General features: G+C 41.5%; 1 protein-coding gene across 1 annotated transcript in view; it reads left to right on the forward strand.

Moving 5' to 3' along the window:
* Nucleotides 1-18,484, forward strand: part of ulk2 (unc-51 like autophagy activating kinase 2) — a 37,859-nt gene extending 19,375 nt beyond the window's left edge. Inside the window, exons 10-27 of the mRNA XM_047391511.1 lie at nt 2,307-2,389; nt 2,549-2,599; nt 2,694-2,782; nt 3,214-3,382; nt 5,485-5,542; nt 9,065-9,214; nt 10,367-10,512; nt 10,625-10,705; nt 11,843-12,120; nt 12,206-12,384; nt 12,611-12,720; nt 13,337-13,462; nt 13,582-13,823; nt 13,936-14,114; nt 14,207-14,325; nt 14,627-14,784; nt 14,882-15,017; nt 16,241-18,484. Coding sequence (XP_047247467.1) covers nt 2,307-2,389; nt 2,549-2,599; nt 2,694-2,782; nt 3,214-3,382; nt 5,485-5,542; nt 9,065-9,214; nt 10,367-10,512; nt 10,625-10,705; nt 11,843-12,120; nt 12,206-12,384; nt 12,611-12,720; nt 13,337-13,462; nt 13,582-13,823; nt 13,936-14,114; nt 14,207-14,325; nt 14,627-14,784; nt 14,882-15,017; nt 16,241-16,305 — 2,419 coding nt within the window. The 3' untranslated portion in view covers nt 16,306-18,484. The remainder of the gene's footprint in view (nt 1-2,306; nt 2,390-2,548; nt 2,600-2,693; nt 2,783-3,213; nt 3,383-5,484; nt 5,543-9,064; nt 9,215-10,366; nt 10,513-10,624; nt 10,706-11,842; nt 12,121-12,205; nt 12,385-12,610; nt 12,721-13,336; nt 13,463-13,581; nt 13,824-13,935; nt 14,115-14,206; nt 14,326-14,626; nt 14,785-14,881; nt 15,018-16,240) is intronic.
* The last annotated feature ends 1,355 nt before the right edge of the window (nt 18,485-19,839 follow it).

A 19,839-nucleotide genomic window follows, 5' to 3' on the forward strand; every position in this document is an offset into this window, starting at 1 on the left:
CATAACTGTACATGATTATTTGAAGGTTGACGTTTTTTGTATTAAAAACACTTTTCTTTTATTGGTCGGATGAAATATGCTAATTTTGTGAGATAGGAATTTTGGGTTTTCATGAGCTGTATGCCAAAATCATCCGTATTAAGACAATAAAAGACCTGAAATATTTCAGTTAGTGTGCAATGAATCTAAAATATATGAATGTTAAATTTTCATCATGACATTATGGAAAATAATTAACTTTATCACAATATGCTAATATTTTGAGAAGGACCTGTATATATAAACCATAGCATGTTTGTATTTTCATGAATTATAGAAATCATGATCATAAAATGCTTATTTCCCATATGCAATCTAACTCAACTATGTATTAGTATCTGAAAACCTGGTTCTGATCTCTGTTTGAGACAGTTGGCTCTTATAAAATATGACTCTTTTCTATCTAAACAACTGAGTGGGCCCCTGCTGGGAGGTATCATTTACCGTATTTTCCGCACTATAAGGCGCACTTAAAAACCTTTAATTTTTTCAAAAAATGACAGTGCGCCTTGTAATCCGGAGCGCCTTATATATGGATCAATTGGTTAATTGGTTGATCCATACTGGTTGTACACGGCGCTCTGTCAAAATGTTTCAGTACGACTGGTAAACTACAAAGCCGCACCGCTTGCAGCATTACGGCTACCGTAGTCAGGGGCGTCGCCGAAGTAATAGCGGTAAACACCTGTACTGTGCTTACTCCTAGTCCAACACCACTTGTGTGTGTATAACGTTTGAATGTACTGTTGCAGGAATTGCCTGAACTATATGTGATTAGAAGCTCAGTGTGTGGGGTGTATGTTTCGTGTGTGTGTATGGAAGATGTTGACATTACTCCTCCGGACAGAGGTGGCGCTGTGTGCTGCCGTAGCTGAGAATCAAGAGTGAAGGAGTGACGTCGGTATTATTGTGTGTGTGGGGTGGGTAGAGACGGCGACCGGAGCAGCGGTGTATGAGTCTGTAAGCCCTGTGTTTTTACGTGCTGCAAAGTCATTAAAAAGAACCCCGAATCTCGTCAACAACTCAGTGTTTTGATGCTGTTTCTTCATGTTCAACTCAGCAACGTATGAGTGAGGGAGTTAACCCCGAGGAAACTAGTAACTTCGGCCCTGGAGAAAGCGTCTCCCTTGTGTCATCAGACTACGGTCAGGGGACAGAAACAGGAAAGGTTAACAGTACTAACGTTTGATTTAGTGCATCAAACTGTTTCTTTTACGTGTTTACTGAATCAGGGAAAAGTTCCCTTTCACGTTTTAACCAACGTTTGATTTCAACTTCAACTTCATAGACTCCAATGCATTCCTAACGTGCGGTTGGCTCTATTCAATAGAATTCTATGTAGAGGAGACCTTACCATGAGAGTGAATGGAGTTATCAGAACGCTGGTTTGTAGTGTATTAATAAAGTTTGACTGACTGACTTATCTGACTGTTTTGTTGACATTCTCTTTAGCACAGCTCCATCTAGTGGATGCATAACGCAACCCCAGTCAAACGTTTGACTGCAGTAGCTTCTATTCTATGCGCTTTATAATCCGGTGCGCCCTATATATGAAAAAAGTTCAAAAATAGGCCATTCATTGAAGGTGCGCCTTATAATCCGGTGCGCCTTATAGTGCGGAAAATACGGTATTTAATAGGTCATATACCTACATTTCCTCATGGTAGACTGTATAAAATAAGTACAATATAGAAAATCACTTTAAATTTGGGTTATTCAAGCAGGTATGTAACATCTCCCTGGGGGTAACAAATTGACACAGGGCTGGTACAAAACGTAGAAGGCACCATTTTCTACCAGGAAAAGGACAGCTTGTGTTTTATTGTCTATGTTGATTTAGCACCAAACAGCTCACATACAAACATTCATGCTTTCAACACAGGGAATAGCTGTGTGACCCATGAGAACAATGAGATTTCAGTAACAATGCTTAATCTAAACCTGGACTAAAGTGCGCCTGTATTTTGTTACACTTCTTGTTCAGGTTGTGGTTTTTGTTAGCTTCCTCAACTATCATAATCAAGATTTGAAAATTAATTGGGGAAGAATGCATGCTTCTATTGAGTGTTTCATGCAAAACTGAATAGTGCATATGGCATTTGTATATCCATGTGATGGTCTAAATCTTTGATATTCTTTGTGTTCGCATACCGTATTATGCTTATACATATAGTCTCATTCTCTGATATACCTTCCATTGGATCTGTTGTTAGATTAACTCAGTTGACATGGGTCATAAAATGAGTATCGATGTTCACATACTGCAGAATCCCTAGGGAAACATCTCCTCAGCTTGGTGACCTTCTGCTTGGCCTGCTGCAGAGGAGCCAGAAAGACAGGATGGACTTTGGTGAGTGTTTTCTCTGTCAAGACAAATTTTTTTTTTTTATTACAAAAGCTAGGGCAAAATTTTAACCGTCTCTAAATAATCACTGGTCCATATCTAGAGCTCTGCCTTGAGGCTTTTTAAAAAATCTCCTGCTCTGTCCTGTAAATCCTTTCTCTGCAGACACATTTTTTAGCCATGCTTTCTTGGAACCATCGTCCACCATTAAAAAATGTAAGAACAAAGTTTACATTCTTGGAATTTCCCGGACCTTACTGCAGTAAAATGTCTTGTAAATGCTAATTAATAGTCACCATGTTTCCCTCAGCGTGTCCAGTGCCCGTCCCCAGCGTCCCCAACGCTGTCACAGAAGGTTCCTGTGGCTCCTCCCCATCCATCCGTTACAGCTCTCCTCCTGTGAGTTTGATGCTACTTAATAAATCTTCATTCAGAAGGGATTATTGTTAAATGGTGACTAAATTAACTTTAATTGTACCTTCATGGTGCTATGGTGTTTTTCGTCCTAGCTTATATTCTTCAGTATGAACGGTGTCTTTAAAGTTGGGAAAGAAGAAAATAAACTCTTTTTATATTAAAATTGAAGTAATTTATTATGTAACTTCTATGAGTAAAACTGCTTGGCATATCTGGCTTTTTTTTTTTGCACAGTTGCTCATCTTGTATCACTGCAGTCATTCCCCTGTTTCAGTGTCATCTTCGCCTGTGTGGATATATTCATTTGGCTGAAGTGACAGAGCAGCCTGGAAGCTTTAACTACACCTTTGAAGGCATATAATAGTTTAATCCTCTCATTCTTCTCTTTGTGGCTCCCCTCCATCTAAATGCAGTCTCTTCCGGATATGCAGACTTTAGCTGAGGATGGTCTGTCATCGCCTCCGCTTGGTCCTCCCAACTTCCTGCAGCTGTCCAAAGAGTCTGCAGGAAGCACCAGCAGCAAGAACTCCTCCTGTGACACTGATGATTTTGTTCTGGTGCCTCACATCTCAACTGACAGCTGTAAGTTTCCCACCACATACTGCCACAAATCTACATTTTTTTTAAAATGACCAAAACCTTCCCCCCCAGAGCTTTTGAGCACATAACTTGTCTGTAAAATGCAAAGCTATGTAATTATTGAACATGAAATCATAAACCCTAATAGAATTACATGAGGTGCTACAAAGTATCAAACTTGTGTTTAATTTCTCACAGCTTTGATTCTAAAAGGCAGCAACTTGACTAATATAAAGCTAGAAGACTAAAGAATACTTTTTGTATAGGTGTTATAGTTTAACACAGACCGTCAACTCTTGTATAAAATGGTAGAGTTAGTTGGGAGCATACTAACACTTCAAAACCCTACATATCTCAAGCAGAGATACAACATCACATTGTGCCTGATTTCTATTCTAAAAGTTTGTGTCAGGCTTTGGCCTGCCGATACTCATTTCAGTCAATGTAGATCCTTGCCTTGACTCTGAAATTCCCATAGCATCTTAGCCACTAAAATCTACATCACATGTGTGCAGCAAGGCAGTAGAAGTCTATTCAACAGGCCCCAAAAAAATATTGGCATGCAGAATTTTCTTAAAATGTAACACCCTATCAAATTTTGCTCCCAAGCAGACCTTTGCTATTGCAATATTGCACACATTGTGCAACTCCAGAAATTACAATTTCCTTTTTAATTAACTGCTTAATTCTGTGTTTCTCTGACTTCATCCAAACAGAAAACTTTGAGACTTTTTCACTCATTAACTATTTCCACAGCAAAGACTGTTTTTACCATGGCCTGTCGGTGTTTAGGTTTGGTGCAGTCACTGATCAGAAAAAGATTACAGGTTTCTCACCAGAACTTTTTATGAGCGTGGTGGCGGGGCGCGATGCCGTTTATACCCATCCTTCGAAGCTGACATGGTTTTAGAAAGCTTTACCGTTAGCGGTCGCACAGGGTCATAGGGTTAAAGGAAGCGGGAACAGACTCAGCAGATGAACTATAGCCGACATGAAAACCAGACGGTGGGAGCCCAGATGTCAGTCAAAGGGCCGATACGCGCTGGAGAGAACCCTGGATTCAAATTTCTGAGGTTCCAACTGCTCCCGTCATCTGTCAGGGCTGATCAGTGTGAAAATCAGGAGATTCCCGTTACCAGATGATTTCATGGTGTTTCTCTTATCTTCAGACTTACTGAGTCCTGACAAATTGTGAAGCAGCTTTGTTGCAAATGTCCTATTGAACCTGAAATCGAACAAATAGCTTTTTTTTTTTTTTTTGCTGAACCCGTTACTGCTGATGGGATGTGGTAGACTCTGACCTTTCTGCACTTAACCCATCAAACAGCATGTAAGCCCAACTATGGGCAGGCGCTGGTGCTATAAACAGTTTACCCTCTCAGTCTTAGTCCATAGAACAGTGCTGTTTCTGCAGATAGTCAGGTGTTCTTAGTCACACACAGAACCGTCTGATGGGCCTGAAGTCATTCTCCTCTATTAAATAAAGAGGAAAATGTCTTAAACTGATGGCTTTTTAGATTCTAAACCAGGAGTACTTGGATGTCATTTTAGTTTAAGCACTGATGGCTTAATTACTCAGACAATAGCCACAATATAAATGTCGTTTTGGACTAATCTGTTAAACTTATTTAGTCAGTCTCTAAATATATTTATATAGGTAAGCAAGCATGCTTGACCTCATCCACTCTTGAATCAGAGTTAATCAAAGTTGACCAGGTGAATTACCCCCTTCGGACAGCTGAACAATGGAATGAACACTAGATATTTAGCATGTAGTCATTCAGCAACATCTATGTAGTATCAAACAAAATGAAGCTCAATGCATAAGCACAAATACTATGATTATGATCCATATGCACATTTTCACACTAAACCTTTGTGGCTAGTAAAATCCACCAATGCATAACAGCTGCTCTAAGTAACACACACATACACACACTCTCACACTAATCCTACCAGTCTGCAAACAGTGATATATGGCATGCTGTTGGGAAGGTCAGGTGGCATTTTAAGATCTGGTTTATTTTCTGCTCTTATAGCTGTCCATTTAAAGGCTGCTGCACATTCATAATTCTGATACTTGTTTGTTTTGTCCTCCTCTACAGATGACCACCCAGTAGGAGCAGGTCGCCAGCCATCCAATGACTTTCTTATGTGTGGAGGGTGAGTACAAGATTGTTATATGAACATAGATCCTGTGCAATGCATTGTGTTTTTACTGGTGTAAATCTGAAAGAAAACTGTCACATTTAACAGCTTCTGAGTTTGTTTTATTTTGAATCAACCACTGTTGCATAAGGCTGCTACATTTTTCTAACATACACTAATAGTGCCAAAATATTTGTCTACTTTTACATGAGCATGAACTTTGACTTCCTGTTCTTAATATCTAAGATCCAGTTTGTTGATGGACTTCAACTATTCTGTGAACATCTTCCACAAGGTTTAGGTGTGTGTTCATAGTTAGATGAGAAAACCAGAACTGCAGCCTCCACTAATTCATCCCAAAGGTGTTCAAGAAGGTTAAGGTCAGAACTCAGTGCAGCCCATGTTTCTACACACCAACCTTTATAAGACTGCAGCCATGGAAGGGATTGGAACACCGGGATTCACTGATTTGGTGGTGGGACCTAATACCTTTTTATTAATATATAGTATATTATTGCTGTCATTTTATTTCAGATCAGAAATTAGCTTAGTTTACATCGTTTAAACCTTTAGCACCTTATGTTCCAGTCATAAGCAGGCATTTAAATCTTGTTGACTCCTTTCAAACAAATGGTTCGCTTGACAAATAGGTCACCAACATGTGGCTAATAAGGCCTATAAAGATGCCTATAGAATGTCATTAAAATAAATGTAGTATTTGTTTGAGTTTTCTTAGGTGTTAGATGGCAGGCTGGTTTTAATTGCTGTTTTTAGAAAAATCCTGGGATGTTTTTCTTTGACTGTGATTGGAATTCATCTTCAGCTTCCAGCTACTGTACACAACAGATTGACTTCAGCGTCTAAGTTCTTCTCGCATTATTTCCTAACCTTGATGATAAGGAAACATGTCATCATATCACAAAAATAGCCTCCTCTCAGCATGGTGAGATATCTCATGCATGCTGTTGGTGAATGTGCATGTTAGGATCTGCATGATGACTCGTTACAAATCAGACATGGTGCCAAAACAGCACTAAAAACAGCATCAACCAACAGAGGGCTGCTTGGATAGCTTCACTCAAGCACCAGACCATCACCTGCAGAAGCAAACAGTCACTGTTATGATATCAACTCTGACTAATGTCTAAAAAGGTTGTATTTAACATCCCAGTTTTTGTTTAAAACCCAAGAGTTTTGTCTCAACCAGCTTTGCCCATCTGACGATAAAGTTTATTTCCATTCCAGTCAGACTAGATGGAGAGCATCTGTGAATGTACTGAGTTGGATTCAGGTCTGAACTTTGACTGGGCCATTTCAACACATGAATATGCTTTGATCTAAACGATTCCACTGTATTTCTGGCTGTATGTTGTGGAGTTGGAGTTGTGTCCTGCTAGAAGGGGAAACTGTTCAGCTTCCCTGTCCTTGCTAAAGAAAAGCATTCTGACAGCATGGTTCTGCCACTATCATGTTTCATGACGGGGATACTGTGTTCAGGGTGATATACAGTGTTATTTTTCTTCTGCTGAGTGTTTGGCAGATAGGCCAAAATATTTGATCTTGGTCTCATCTGACCAGAGCACCTCTTCAGCATGTTTGCAGTGTCTCTACATGACTTGTGGCCACTGTTGAACAGGATTTCTTATTTGCCACTTTTGCGTCCTCGATCTCCAGCCATTTCTTTGTTGCCACTCCTCCATAGAGGCCAGATGTATGGAGTGCAATGCTAGCACCTGAGCTGTACATATGTACAGCTCCTCCAGTTACCATGGGCCTCTTGGCTGCTTCTCTGATTTTGCTGTGTGATAATTATTTCATAACGTAACCCTGACTGAAAGTTCTCTACAAATGTATCCTTGTATGCTTTGTTTACTAATGTTCTAGAGCAAAAATCTGTGGCCCTTTCAGAACAGCTGTGGAATTGTTTTTTTTTTTTTTGTGATTTATTTCATTATTTATTTATTAGGGGACTTGTGAAGACAATTAGTCGCACTTAATTTTTAGGGGTATGAGAGTGAAGGCATAGTACACAAATTTGTATTTGTTAACAATAAAAATGACAATCTTTCCTTCCACTTTATAATTATGCAATTCTTTGTATTGATCTAGAACATAAAATTCAAATAACATACATTGAAGGCTGTAATTGGACAAAATATATGTGGAAAAGTTTAATACTGTTGAATACTTTTGGAAGACACAGCATTTCTTCTGTTGTTGCTGTTGCTCAGTTTCTTCTCCAGTACTCATCTCTGCCTCTGTCTGCCTCTTTCTTCAGCCATTTATTTCTGTTTTATTCCTCTCCCTGCCTGCTGTACGTCAACAAATGTTACATAAATTAGTTAACCAATGACTCTGGAAGAAACTGTTCCAAAATATTGGAGCTGGCACTTATAATTTATTGACGGCAATAACACTGTACTCTCCCAGTTAGTAGAATTGTGTATCTTCAGTGTACACTGTGTTTTAAATGGATTGGTGGAAGAACTGAGTGTGGACTTCACAGTATGGAGGAGGATTTTCAGACTAAAGTAGGCAAAAGACAATGGGGGGGTTGTACTAGAGCCAGTGAGCAGGATGCATGAGGGGCAACAGAAATGACGAGTTGTTGTAGCTGTGTTGGATCCCATCCCCCTCTGCTGGACTACTTAGTTAAAAGGCAGATCAACAGCAAGGCAGGTGGCTGGCAGCTTCATTCTCTCGTTGTTTCACTTTCTATAAACAGATTTAACATTTCCTTCCTCCTTTTAAGAAAGCAAAAACCCTCCTGTTTCTATAATCAGTCTTAGTTGGGATCAATAAAGCTCAAAGACATCTGCATGGGTTCCATAACATCTGATTGTTGTTGAAGTGAGGAGGAGGGACAACACGTGGTGATGTTTAGTTCTCAGAAATGTTGACATGTCAGAGCGCAGCTCCTGGTTCTGGGTTTCTTTGTCTGGAGTCGTCCTCTCACATGTCTCTCTCTCTAAGAACCACCCAGCGTTTACACAGATCTGTTTTACCAAGTGGTACAAACCATTACATCCACTGTCCCCCATATTCTAGATGCAGACAAACACTCCCTGTTGGGTCACTTGGTCATGACTATATGTTCAGAACATTGTGTCTCCTTTTGCAGTAACAAAACAATGCAAATACGCTGTTCCTTTATGCATTTCCCCTCCCTGCTTGATAACAATGTGCTCTGGTCCAACACGTGCCACTGACTCCCTCTAGCCCCGCCTTCAGCAGAATATGCTCCACGCTCATTGGTAATTTAGCCATGTTTACATGGAAGTCCAGCCCCCTTTTTTTTCTTCCTGTATTGAATTTCAATGACTTTCTTCCAAGTGGCTCTGAGCTGGAGGCTATAGAACCAGATTTCCAACAAATCAGCGTAATGCTGCATTGTTTTGTATGTACACCAGCAGTAGGCTTTTAGCTGAGTTTTGTTATTATGGGTCTTGATGCCCCTGAGGAAGTTCTTCATATTCGGAATCAACAGCCTAAAGCTAGATGGCTCGCCTCAATTTACTCTCCGTTCTTCTCCTCCAGGCAGCCGCAGCCCACCCAGGGACCGGCTACTTTGGTGTCCCCGCGGGCCGAAACCACCCCTATTCCTGTTCCCACCCAGGTGCGCAACTACCAGCGGATCAAGCAGAACCTCTCCAGCAGCCCGAGCAGCACTCTCTACAGCTCCCCCAGGTAACCCTTTGCCTGCTCTGAAGGGCCAGAAAACTCTCCTGAGTTATATTTTTCTTTTTTCAGAGTTTCCACATTATTGAATCGCTGTGGAATAACTGGGAACGTTTCTGGTTGGTGATATTAACTTGTCATTGGTTAACTTGCCCAAACGCATGTTCACACTGGATAATGAAAACACTCACTCTCATTGCATCAGATCAGAGGTTGCACTGAAATGACATTAACTCAGTGCCTAGTTGCCTTTTCAACTGGTGGCTGGGAGGGTCTGTGGTTAGTTGGTTTTAGGTGATTAAAAAGCATGTGGAAGGGAAGAAGGTATCAGGGTGGACAAGATTGTTCTAGGATAATGACACCATTTCTACTGTCAACACTGTCTGAAAGGTTTAATGGGGGTACTGAACACTGAGACTAACTGTATTTTATGTTAATGGGTTTAACATTGCACTAAGTTATTATGATCTGTTCTGTGTCAGAGATTAGAATCTCTCTGTGCCTTCAGCAGGTTCTGTTCACCAACATAGACCAATGTAAGTGTTTGATCCTGAAGGACAACTGCAGTCTCTGTAACCCATCACTGCTAGCTATGTTTGTTATAAAGGCTGACGGCAGTATCTCTAAGCTGTTTAAAAGTTTATTTCACTATAGTGGTATTGCTGTAAATGTGTAGTTATGTAATGAATTGTGAACACACACTGTAGAGTTCTGATTTTGGAGCTTTTGGATAGTGGACATCAGAAGATGGAAGTTATCCCAAATTTGGAATGCCAACCATGTTGTCTAAAATGCAGCAAATCCAGCATCATTAACTTGCATGTATTTATATAAATGATGGAAGAAATTACGTTTTGTGTCAGTTAATGAAATCTGTCTGTAAATGAAAATATTCTTGGATGCATTTGTTGCATTAAAACGTTTTTCCATTTTGCCCCTTTTTTCCACATGTTCTCAGAGTTCCTATGTTTGTGTTTGTTATGGAGAACTGTGCTGATTTTAGTCTGGAAAAGAATATAGCATACGATATTAACAGAAGCAGGTCACAAAAACTAGCGTAAAACCCTTAGGTTACCAAATATAAAGGAAAAGCATTCTTCTTGTTAACTTTTGAACACGCTTTGAAAGTTGACCTGTTCACTTTTTGTCTTGGTTTCCCAGGTCAGGAACAGTAAGGCGCTCCAACACAAGTCCTATGGGCTTTCCAAAAGTGGGCTCAGGGTCTCCCAGTTCAACGGACGCCCCTCAGACAGCGGGCCGGCGACTCTCTACAGGCAGCTCTCGTCCCTACTCCCCCTCACCTCTTGGTAAGACATGAGCACTTTGACACTTTGTCCCTGATAAGTCAGCAAGCACACGGGCAGCTTAAAGATAGCAACACATGAAGTTGAGATGTTCTGCTACTGTTTTTGTTTGCAGTTGGTACCATTCCTGAGCAGCTGGGCCACTGCTGCTGCCACCTGCAGAACCAGGAACCTCGCATCCGCAGCTCTTTGGGAGGTCAGTTTGTGCCTGGATTATGATTACAGCAAACATTAAATATTAGACCTTGCATTAATCCTATAAAGAGTGTAAAATTTCACAGTGGGTGGGTCATCAATAGTTCAGGCCTCTGGCTACACATGTCTTAGGACTAGTGTAGAGTTCCTATTAGTTGTCATGGTGACTGTTTTTTTCCTCAGGGTGATGCCTGAATCAGACAAACATGGTACTTTGTCCCTGTTTGGAGAGTCACTACCAACAGACAGACAATGTGTTCCTGCTTGCTGATTGGATAGAAACGATGTGACTAAGACTAGTGTCACCACAAAGATTACCTACTGCTGCCTTTGTGTTTTGGTAAAAAGGCAATTTTAGAACTAAAGACAGTTTTCAGCCAACAGACCACTGAGTCATGTTCTCTTGTCTCTAACGTTGTCAGTTCTTATCAGCAGAACATTTGTTTAGTGACTAAGGGCATTTTCACATCTGAGGTGTTTAGTCCGCTTAAAATGAACTCTGGTCCATTGTTGCGGTACGTTTGTGTCGACATGAACACAGCAATTGCGGACCAGACAGATTAGAGGAGGTGGTCTGGGTACATTTATGGTGTGAATCTGATCCCCAGGTATATGCTGCAGACTTGAGCTAAACATCTTCCCGTAGCCAGGTTTGGATTGCGTTGCATTGTGGGATGTAGGAATGTAAATGAACTAATAATGCCGGTGCGTCTTCTTCTTAAAGCATAAAGCCCTATCAAGACGTCTTCTCAAACTCATTTGCTGCTAAGGTCATTTTGCCTGACCTGTTACCCAGAAACATGCTTGTGATAATGATTAAATTCTGTGTTTTTCTACTAGCTCAGAACACAGCATCTACTTCCTGTATTTACACATACTCCCACCCTGGTCACATCTGACCAATAAACAGACTGAACATTGTTTGGAGTGAAAGGAGGTTCTCATGGAGTTTTCTCAGTGTGAAAAGAAACCGAACCGAGTTACAAGTTAACAAACTCATTAGCTGATTCTGACCAAAGTAAACGAACTATAGGTGTAAAAAAAAAAAACACCCTAAATCCAACTAAATATTTATTGACTACTCTCTTAGCCACGTAGATTCAGTTGAATTCATTCTGATGAGGTCTACATCCTACAGGTTCTCCGGTTCCCTCCTCTCAGCTTCTGGGTGCTCGGCTTCAAAGCGCTCCAACGCTGACAGAGTTCTACCAGACCAGACAGAAGCTCCATAAGCAACTGTCTGACCCTGTGCAGCCCTCCTCCTGCTCCTCTTCATCCTCCTGCAGTCACTCCACTCAGCTTGGCCGGCCAGCCAACCTTGGCTCCTCCCCCACCAAGTTGTTGGGGTCTTCCCCACGCACCTCTGACTGGCTTCAAAAGTCCCCTTTGCCAACAATCATTGGTTCCCCCACCAAGGTGAGAGCAGTTATGAGCATGTATGGAGGTAGTTCAAGCTAAGGCAGTTCTAATAACTTTCTCTAATGTATTTGTTTCTGTTCAGACAATTTCTGCCCCGTTCAAGATTCCTAAAACGCAGGCTTCCTGCAACCTGATGGCTCTGGCAGATAGTCCACTTCCTACAAAGACGTTAGCAGATTGTCGGGAAATCTGCAGCCACCACTGCAACCCGTACCTCACAGGACGAGCTGCTGCACCAGAGGCCAGCAGAACCTTTGGCAGGTAGATGACCTCTAAGTTTACTAGGACCACAGCTGCTCTGTAGCCTGTATTGGCATACAGAAGTTCCTGGAAGGAAGTGCTTATTCAGTGCCTTTCAATCCATCCCCAAATTTACACACAGTTTATCTAGATTGATGTCATTCTAACAGACATGACCTGCTTGTCGGTGATTAGAGCATCCGCTTTTTCTAATGATTTGTCGTCGGTGCCTGTGGTTTCCTCATAGATCCGTCAGTACAGGTCGTCTGTCTGAACAACCAATCAGAATCACTCTGGGCGGACAAGCGTACCAGGGCAGCACTGACAGTCTGAACACTGAGCGACCCATGGATACAGGTACACCGGCACAGCAGCATGTCCTCTCAACACTACTCTCCTTTCAGTTCATATTAACACAATATACAGTCATCTGTATGGTCCTGACAAATTTAAAATCTAAAAAGAATTCGCATTTATGTTAATTTCCTTCAAAATCAAATCTAAAACAGGTTGCCACTTAATTAGTAAATAGGGCCTCCCTATGTGTAATTTAATGTCTTTAATCTCTACAGCTGGTATAAATCCAGCAGTTCTTTGAAGACCTCAGATTTGTTATAGAACATTAGGTAAAATGGCTTCATGAAGACCAAGCAGCACAGCAGAAATGTCAGAGAGAAGGTTTAAAGCACACTACATTATATTTTCCTTTCTTACACATATTTACACACATTACAACAACACTATCAGTGTTTCCCCTACCATTATCCAAGGGTGGCACCCACCCTGCCAACAAGACCGCCTGCACCCCCCAAGAGGATCATGGCATTTAGGCAGTGATGGGTAACTCTGCCTTACACATATAAATGATGTCTTAGTTAGAAAATATTTAGAGGTATAAATATGTTTCCATATCTAAATGTATCAGTGCTGTTTCTTTGCCAGTGTCTGACAGACATGTTTCTGTTCTCTGCAGCTCCCAGCATGGCTCAAGGAAGATCAGCAAGTCCACGTACTGTCCTTTTCACTGTGGGCTCTCCACCCAGCAGCAGCACACCTCCTACCTGCAGCCACCTGGGTGCCCGACCTCGCACCATTTCTGGTGAGAAGCTTCTCCAGCTCAGCTGAGTTGCTGTCCAAGCACACCCAACTAATGGGTACAGTAAGTAAGTAAGACACTGTTAATAATCATAGTTCATCTTCGACTGCCTGTGTTCTCAGTGGGTTCCAACAGTTCAGCTGGTTCCTTGTGCTCCACGAGTGGTCGGGTGTGTGTGGGGTCACCCCCAGGCATGGCCATAGGGTCCTCTCCACCAGGAAGTTTAGGGGTTGTCCACGGTGTTCCAGGACCAGATGGAGGACCCAGCAGCCTGCGCTATGTACCCTATGGGACCTCTCCTCCCAGCATGGAGGGGTTCATCACTTTTGAAGCTCCAGAGCTGCCTGAGGAGACCCTGATGGAGGTGAGATGGTGGTAGCTGTGTAGTAGTTTTTCTGGCTTATGTCCAAAACAAAGTCGTGTGCCCCCCCCCTGCCGCCTGGTTAAAATGTCATTTTTGTGTTCCCTGGCCCCAGCGTGAGCACACAGACACCCTGATGCACCTTCGTATGATGCTTTCCTTCACTGACTGCATTCTTGAGATGACAGCAGTCCGAGCTGGGGGGGCAGAGCTTGGCATATCTGTTGCCTCCCTCTACCCCCCTCAGGATAGTGTGGTTGTTGACCAGATCAGCCAGCTCAGTAAAGAGTGGGGGTAAAAATATCCAATTCAATAATTGTTCATTTAGTCTAAGATGGTGCATCAGGTTCTTTTGTCTTATAGTGTGACTGTGCTGCCCCCTACAGGCAGGTGGAGCAGTTGGTACTGTACATGAAGGCAGCTCAGCTCCTTGCTTCCTCTCTCCATTTGGCAAAGGCTCAGATAAAATCTGCCAAACTGAATCCCTCTACTGCTGTCAAACAAGGTAGGGGCATTTCCCTCTTTGCTGCTCTAATGTAACTGTCATCCATTCCGAGTGTTAAAGTTGTAACTTTGTTGACAATGGATATGGACACCATTGGACTCCAAATCCGCTTTAGTAGCCAGGGTTCTGATGATCCTCTCTCCAGACCTGATTGGTTGTTGCAGTCTGGCCCTGGCATGTTGTGTAGATAAGCCAAACCAAACAGCAGCTATAACTAGCCACATCTGTTATGTTTTTTATTTTATTTTACTTTGTAGCATCAGAGCATGCTCAAACGAAAGCTTGTTCCTCATTTTCTCAGTGGTCAAGAGTTTGAACGAGCGCTACAAAAGCTGCATCGCTTTCTGTCGGCACCTGACAGACAAACTCAACCACTTCTTCTCTGATAAGCAGCGATTTGTGGACGAGATCAACAGCGTCACTGCAGAGAAGCTCATCTACAACCACGCAGTGGAGATTGTGAGTTTTAAACACAGGAAGGTGACACTATGATCTGAATCATCTCATGTAATGAACATGCTGGTAAACACTAATGGTTCCATGATGTCTGCATCAGGTTCAGTCTGCAGCTCTGGATGAGATGTTTAAACAAACGGAGGACATAGCGTATCGCTACAGCAAGGCTGCTATGCTGCTGGATGGCCTCTCTAAGGTCCTGCAGGATCCTGCTGACGCTGAGAACGTGCTCAAATGTGAGGAAGCATTGACAGACAAACATTTTACTGTTAGACTGAGCAAGCAGATCAACAGCTTCTGGTTTTTGTTTTTAGCAGTTTTAAAAGATGAATCCAAACTTGAATTAGTTAAACTGCTTGCTATGCCATTAATGCCATGTTAGGTTTTGAAAGCAACACTTAAAACAACAATGAACACTATTCCTATTAGGAACATTTAAATGCTAAAAAACAGTAAAGTCATCTTTTGAAATTCCAAAAGTCCTGTTTCCACCAGAACTGTGCGTCGAGAGCTCCACAGGGTCAATATACACGGCCGGGCTGCTATAGCCAAACTTTTGGTCACTCATGCCAATGCCAAACGTCGGTTTCAATGGTGCAAGGAGCACAAATCTTGGGCTGTGGACAATGTGAAACATGTATTGTTCTCTGATGAGTCCACCTTTACTGTTTTCTCCACATCCGGGAGAGTTACGGTGTGGAGAAGCCCCAAAGAAGCGTACCACCCAGACTGTTGCATGCCCAGAGTGAAGCATGGGGGTGGATCAGTGATGGTTTGGGCTGCCATATCATGGCATTCCCTTGGCGCACTGCCAAGGGCTACCGAACCATTCTTGAGGACCATGTGCATCCAATGGTTCAGGCATTGTATCCTGAAGGCGGTGCCGTGTATCAGGATGACAATGCACCAATACACACAGCAAGACTGGTGAAAGATTGGTTTGATGAACATGAAAGTGAAGTTGAACATCTCCCATGGCCTGCACAGTCACCAGATCTAAATATTATTGAGTCACTTTGGGGTGTTTTGGAGGAGCGAGTCAGGAAACGTTTTCCTCCACCAGTATCACGTAGTGACTTGGCCACTATCCTGCAAGAAGAATAGATTAAAATCCCTCTGACCACTGTGCAGGACTTGTATATGTCATTCCCAAGACGGATTGACGCTGTATTGGCCGCAAAAGGAGACCCTACACCATACTAATAAATTATTGTGGTCTAAAACCAGGTGTTTCAGTTTCATTGTTCAACCCCTGTAGTTATTCAAAGATTATTGCCATTTTAATTTCATTTTTAATAATTGTGGACCCAATAAAAGATTTATTTTTAATGTAACTTAGTCTTTACTCAGTGTTAATCTTTACTTGCATTTTGCCACTTAAAACTGTCCTGTCAACCTAATCAAAGGACTTGCTTTAAATCTGGTTCCTAACGGGTCTCTCTGTGTTTGGTTGTTGCAGATAAAGCCAGTGTGGAACGCAGGATTTCCTCTTTGTGCTACTGTACGGTCACGCTGTACGAGTAGCAGGCTGCATCTGAACCATGGACCATGTCCTGAAAGGTCTTTGGGACAGTGGAAGGCTCTCTAAGATTCTTGTTTCCTTCTGTAGCAGCTCTAACACTTTTTATTTGTTCATCATTTGTTTTTTGGATCTGCGTTCGTCGTCAGTTTGCTGTACTGGCTGCGTTGCAGACTGAGCTCTGAGTGATGAACATATTTTCAACCAAAGATGACAATGGATCAAGAGGAAAAAAACTGTTAAAACCAGATGTGGACATAAAAGCATTATTTTAAAGGTGCTTTCTAACATGCGGTGATGGGGGCATCCTGTTAGCTTAGCATAGAAGTTCTGGATGTCATTGGTTTTCGGCAGGAGAAAGGAGCATTTGCAGGACTGGGAGACAGTGCTGTGGACCCTAAAAAGACTCAGACTGGTTGAAGAAACTTATCGTAAGGTTTGATCAATAGTAATTTACTCTTGTTTCAGTTTTTGTGTATTTATTTTTGAAATGAACACAGACTATTCTGCCTTTAATGAAAACCTCAAGTACTGCAGTTGAAGGAAAACCAGGAAGGCCGACGGCTCAGAGCTGACTACATGGACTTTGACTAGGTGCTGTTACATGAACCAGACAGCCATGCGAGCAAAGAATCCTGTAGATTTGTAATCATTTAGTTTTGACTTTTTGTGTATTAAACTCCAGCACTTTATTATGGTATAGGAGAAGGAGACTATTGTGGAAAATAAAAATGTGAAGACTGGGTGGGCAGTTTTCTCCTCCACTCGCCTGCTGCAAACCTGCTTTGAATGCATGATTAGTAAGATCCCACATAGACATGCGCTCACATTGGAGGAGGAAGTGGACTGCAGTTTGTCTGCAGCTATTTTAAGGCCTCTGACCTTACCATTTTATGTATGTAACAACAGAGCAACATTTTGAAAGCTTTGCTCATGACTTGTGTGTGGGTGTTAGTTTAGATGGACTTACCACACTCATATGTGCGTCTAGATGTCTGGAGGGGAACCAGAACATGAGGGAGCGAAAGTAGGTCCTTCTACTGCAGCCAGCCGGGTATCCACTGTAAGCCCTGATGAAGTGATACTGATCTGTCACATTTCTTGACAAGTTCCAACAATAAGATTCATTTTCCTAAAAAAAAAAAATCAGATGCAGCTTTTTATCGTTTCTCAGAACTGTAGCTCATTTTTAAAGAACTAAACTTTATGTATGCAAACCTGTATATATTTGAATGAGCTGCATGTAAGGATTGCCCTTATTATGGGAGTGTGTGTGAGGTTATTCAATCAAAGAGCACAAATCTTTATAAGTAGTTAGATGAATTTATATTGGGTTTATTTGTTTGCCAAGGCTTTGATAAGAAAACCGATCTTTGGCACACCTGGAGTGTGCCAGCAGCTCTAATCCTTCTACCAGGACTGTTTGTTGAGATCACACTCATTAGTGCTCATTTAGAACATGACCTGTCTGTGACGTCTTCAGATTCCAGTCATTTACCCTCCCACTCTGAATTTTACCATCTCTGCTGCCTTGTGTTCGTTCAGTTCCCCTGTCTCAATCTAGTCATGTTCTGTTCTCAACACTGTATGTACTGTATGTCAGAGTTGCCAGGTGTGCATTAAGGTCAGTATTATCTAGTTAAAGGTAGAAAAGGAGAGGCCTTCTTCTCATGAAAGCAGACATAGGCCTACTCCTCTGTACAGGTGTGAATATGTTTATCTGTGTAAAAAGAAAACTTCTGAGGGGTTTCAGGGCCTAATCCAGATGTACTGTTCTTTTTTTCTAAACATATCTGAATTTTTCCCTTATCTTTACCATGAGCTCGGATCAACACAAAGCATTTTACTGCACACAAACTGAAGAGGGATCTGATTGAAAACCCAGTTGAAACTTTGTATCATTTTGGTCTGTATTAAAACATGGACCGTTTTTAGATGAAGCATGGGTACCAAGTCTGCAATTTACCCTGTAGAACCTCTAGAATGTTGAATGTATGTCCCCTGTTGTTTTGCACCTCTCCAGCTTGAACTGAATGCATATTGAGGAGTCAGTCACAACCTTTATTATACTCTTTCCAAGCACCAATTTTACAAAGTGAAAAGTTAATGTTCTACTTGTTTGATTCCAAGGGAAGTCTCCCTTTGTTCTTGATGGAACTCTTTGTTATTAAAAGAAGAAATTAAGCGGTGTGTGTGAGTGCTCCTTGCTGTGCAGGTTTTTCACATGTTGATTCATTTATCCAGGGATGTGTTTATTTGTTTACTTTTAATAATTGTGTTTTAATTATAGTGTTAACTTTATGAATAAGCCCTAGACTACAACAGGAACTCTTATAATCACCAATCTGGAGCTCATACCTGCAGCCTCTTGGCTTCAAGGCAAAGCCTCCTCCTTACTAGAGCCTAGAGTTAGTTGGTGTTAACTGGTAAAATATTGTATATGAAATATCTGCTCAGCTCATCCTTTAATCAGTTTTCAATGTCTTCTGATGACACAAACAGTATTTATTAGTCCTGACAGTTCCAGCTAGCTTCGGGTGAAGATATCTGTGACCTCAGGTAAGCCTGTTTGTAAAGAGTTGTGAGACCCAACTACACATTACCAGTTACCCACATTAGCAAGTTTGTAGAAGACAACAGGACATGAGTGACAATGAAAAAGGTGGGAGGGTTCTTTTCAGCTGCTCCCTTACCCAGGAGTCACTACAATAAGTCAGTACGACTTGCACACGGACTTGATGGAGATTTTACACCAGTTGCCTTTCCTGAAGTTACTGGGAATCAAACCTAAGTCCTCCACATCCAGGATGGGTACTCACCCTGCAAAACCAACAACAATGATAAAAACAGCTAAATGACCACAAGTGAAAACAGATTTTATTTTTTTGCTGGTGTTTTTTTTGTTAATGAGTAAATGAAATCACATTCTTTTCCAAACATGAATAAAACCCAGGAAGATTAAAGATCAATGTGTAAATATTTCTTAATCAATAATTGAATATTAAATAAGCTGACCTGTATTTAGAGTCACTCATACCCATCTGCCGCCAACACTAGGCAAACTCTGCACAAACAAACAATCCTGTTGTACATTCTTCAGTGCTGTTTGCTGCACAAACATGGACGTCGTAAAGTCTTCCTCTCTGCACTCAAACCTCCCAACTTCAAGTTCTCAATCCTCCAGAAAGTTTTTCTATCAGGTACAATAATCTTACCTGTTGATCCTTTAATGTTAGGCAATTTTGATGCAAAGTAATGAAAGGCCAAGACAAACATTTCAAGTACTTCTGCTCTTTTTTTTTATAGCAGCCTGTCGGCTTATTAAATTAATGGGGTGATTCCAACTGAAGGTTTTCACAGCTTCACCTGTGCTGCTATGTTTACAGTCCAAAGCACTGGTTGAGAATGACTATGCTGATGCTGAAGTAATTTTCTATTGAAACAAACTTTTGCTTTAGAATCCTTATCAGCTTTAAATGAGGACGATGTTACTAAACAAGGAACAGGGAGTTAATATTTGAGCATAATGAGAGATTGTG

This window comes from Girardinichthys multiradiatus, chromosome 18 (assembly GCF_021462225.1).
Source record: "Girardinichthys multiradiatus isolate DD_20200921_A chromosome 18, DD_fGirMul_XY1, whole genome shotgun sequence".
Lineage (NCBI taxonomy): Eukaryota > Metazoa > Chordata > Actinopteri > Cyprinodontiformes > Goodeidae > Girardinichthys > Girardinichthys multiradiatus.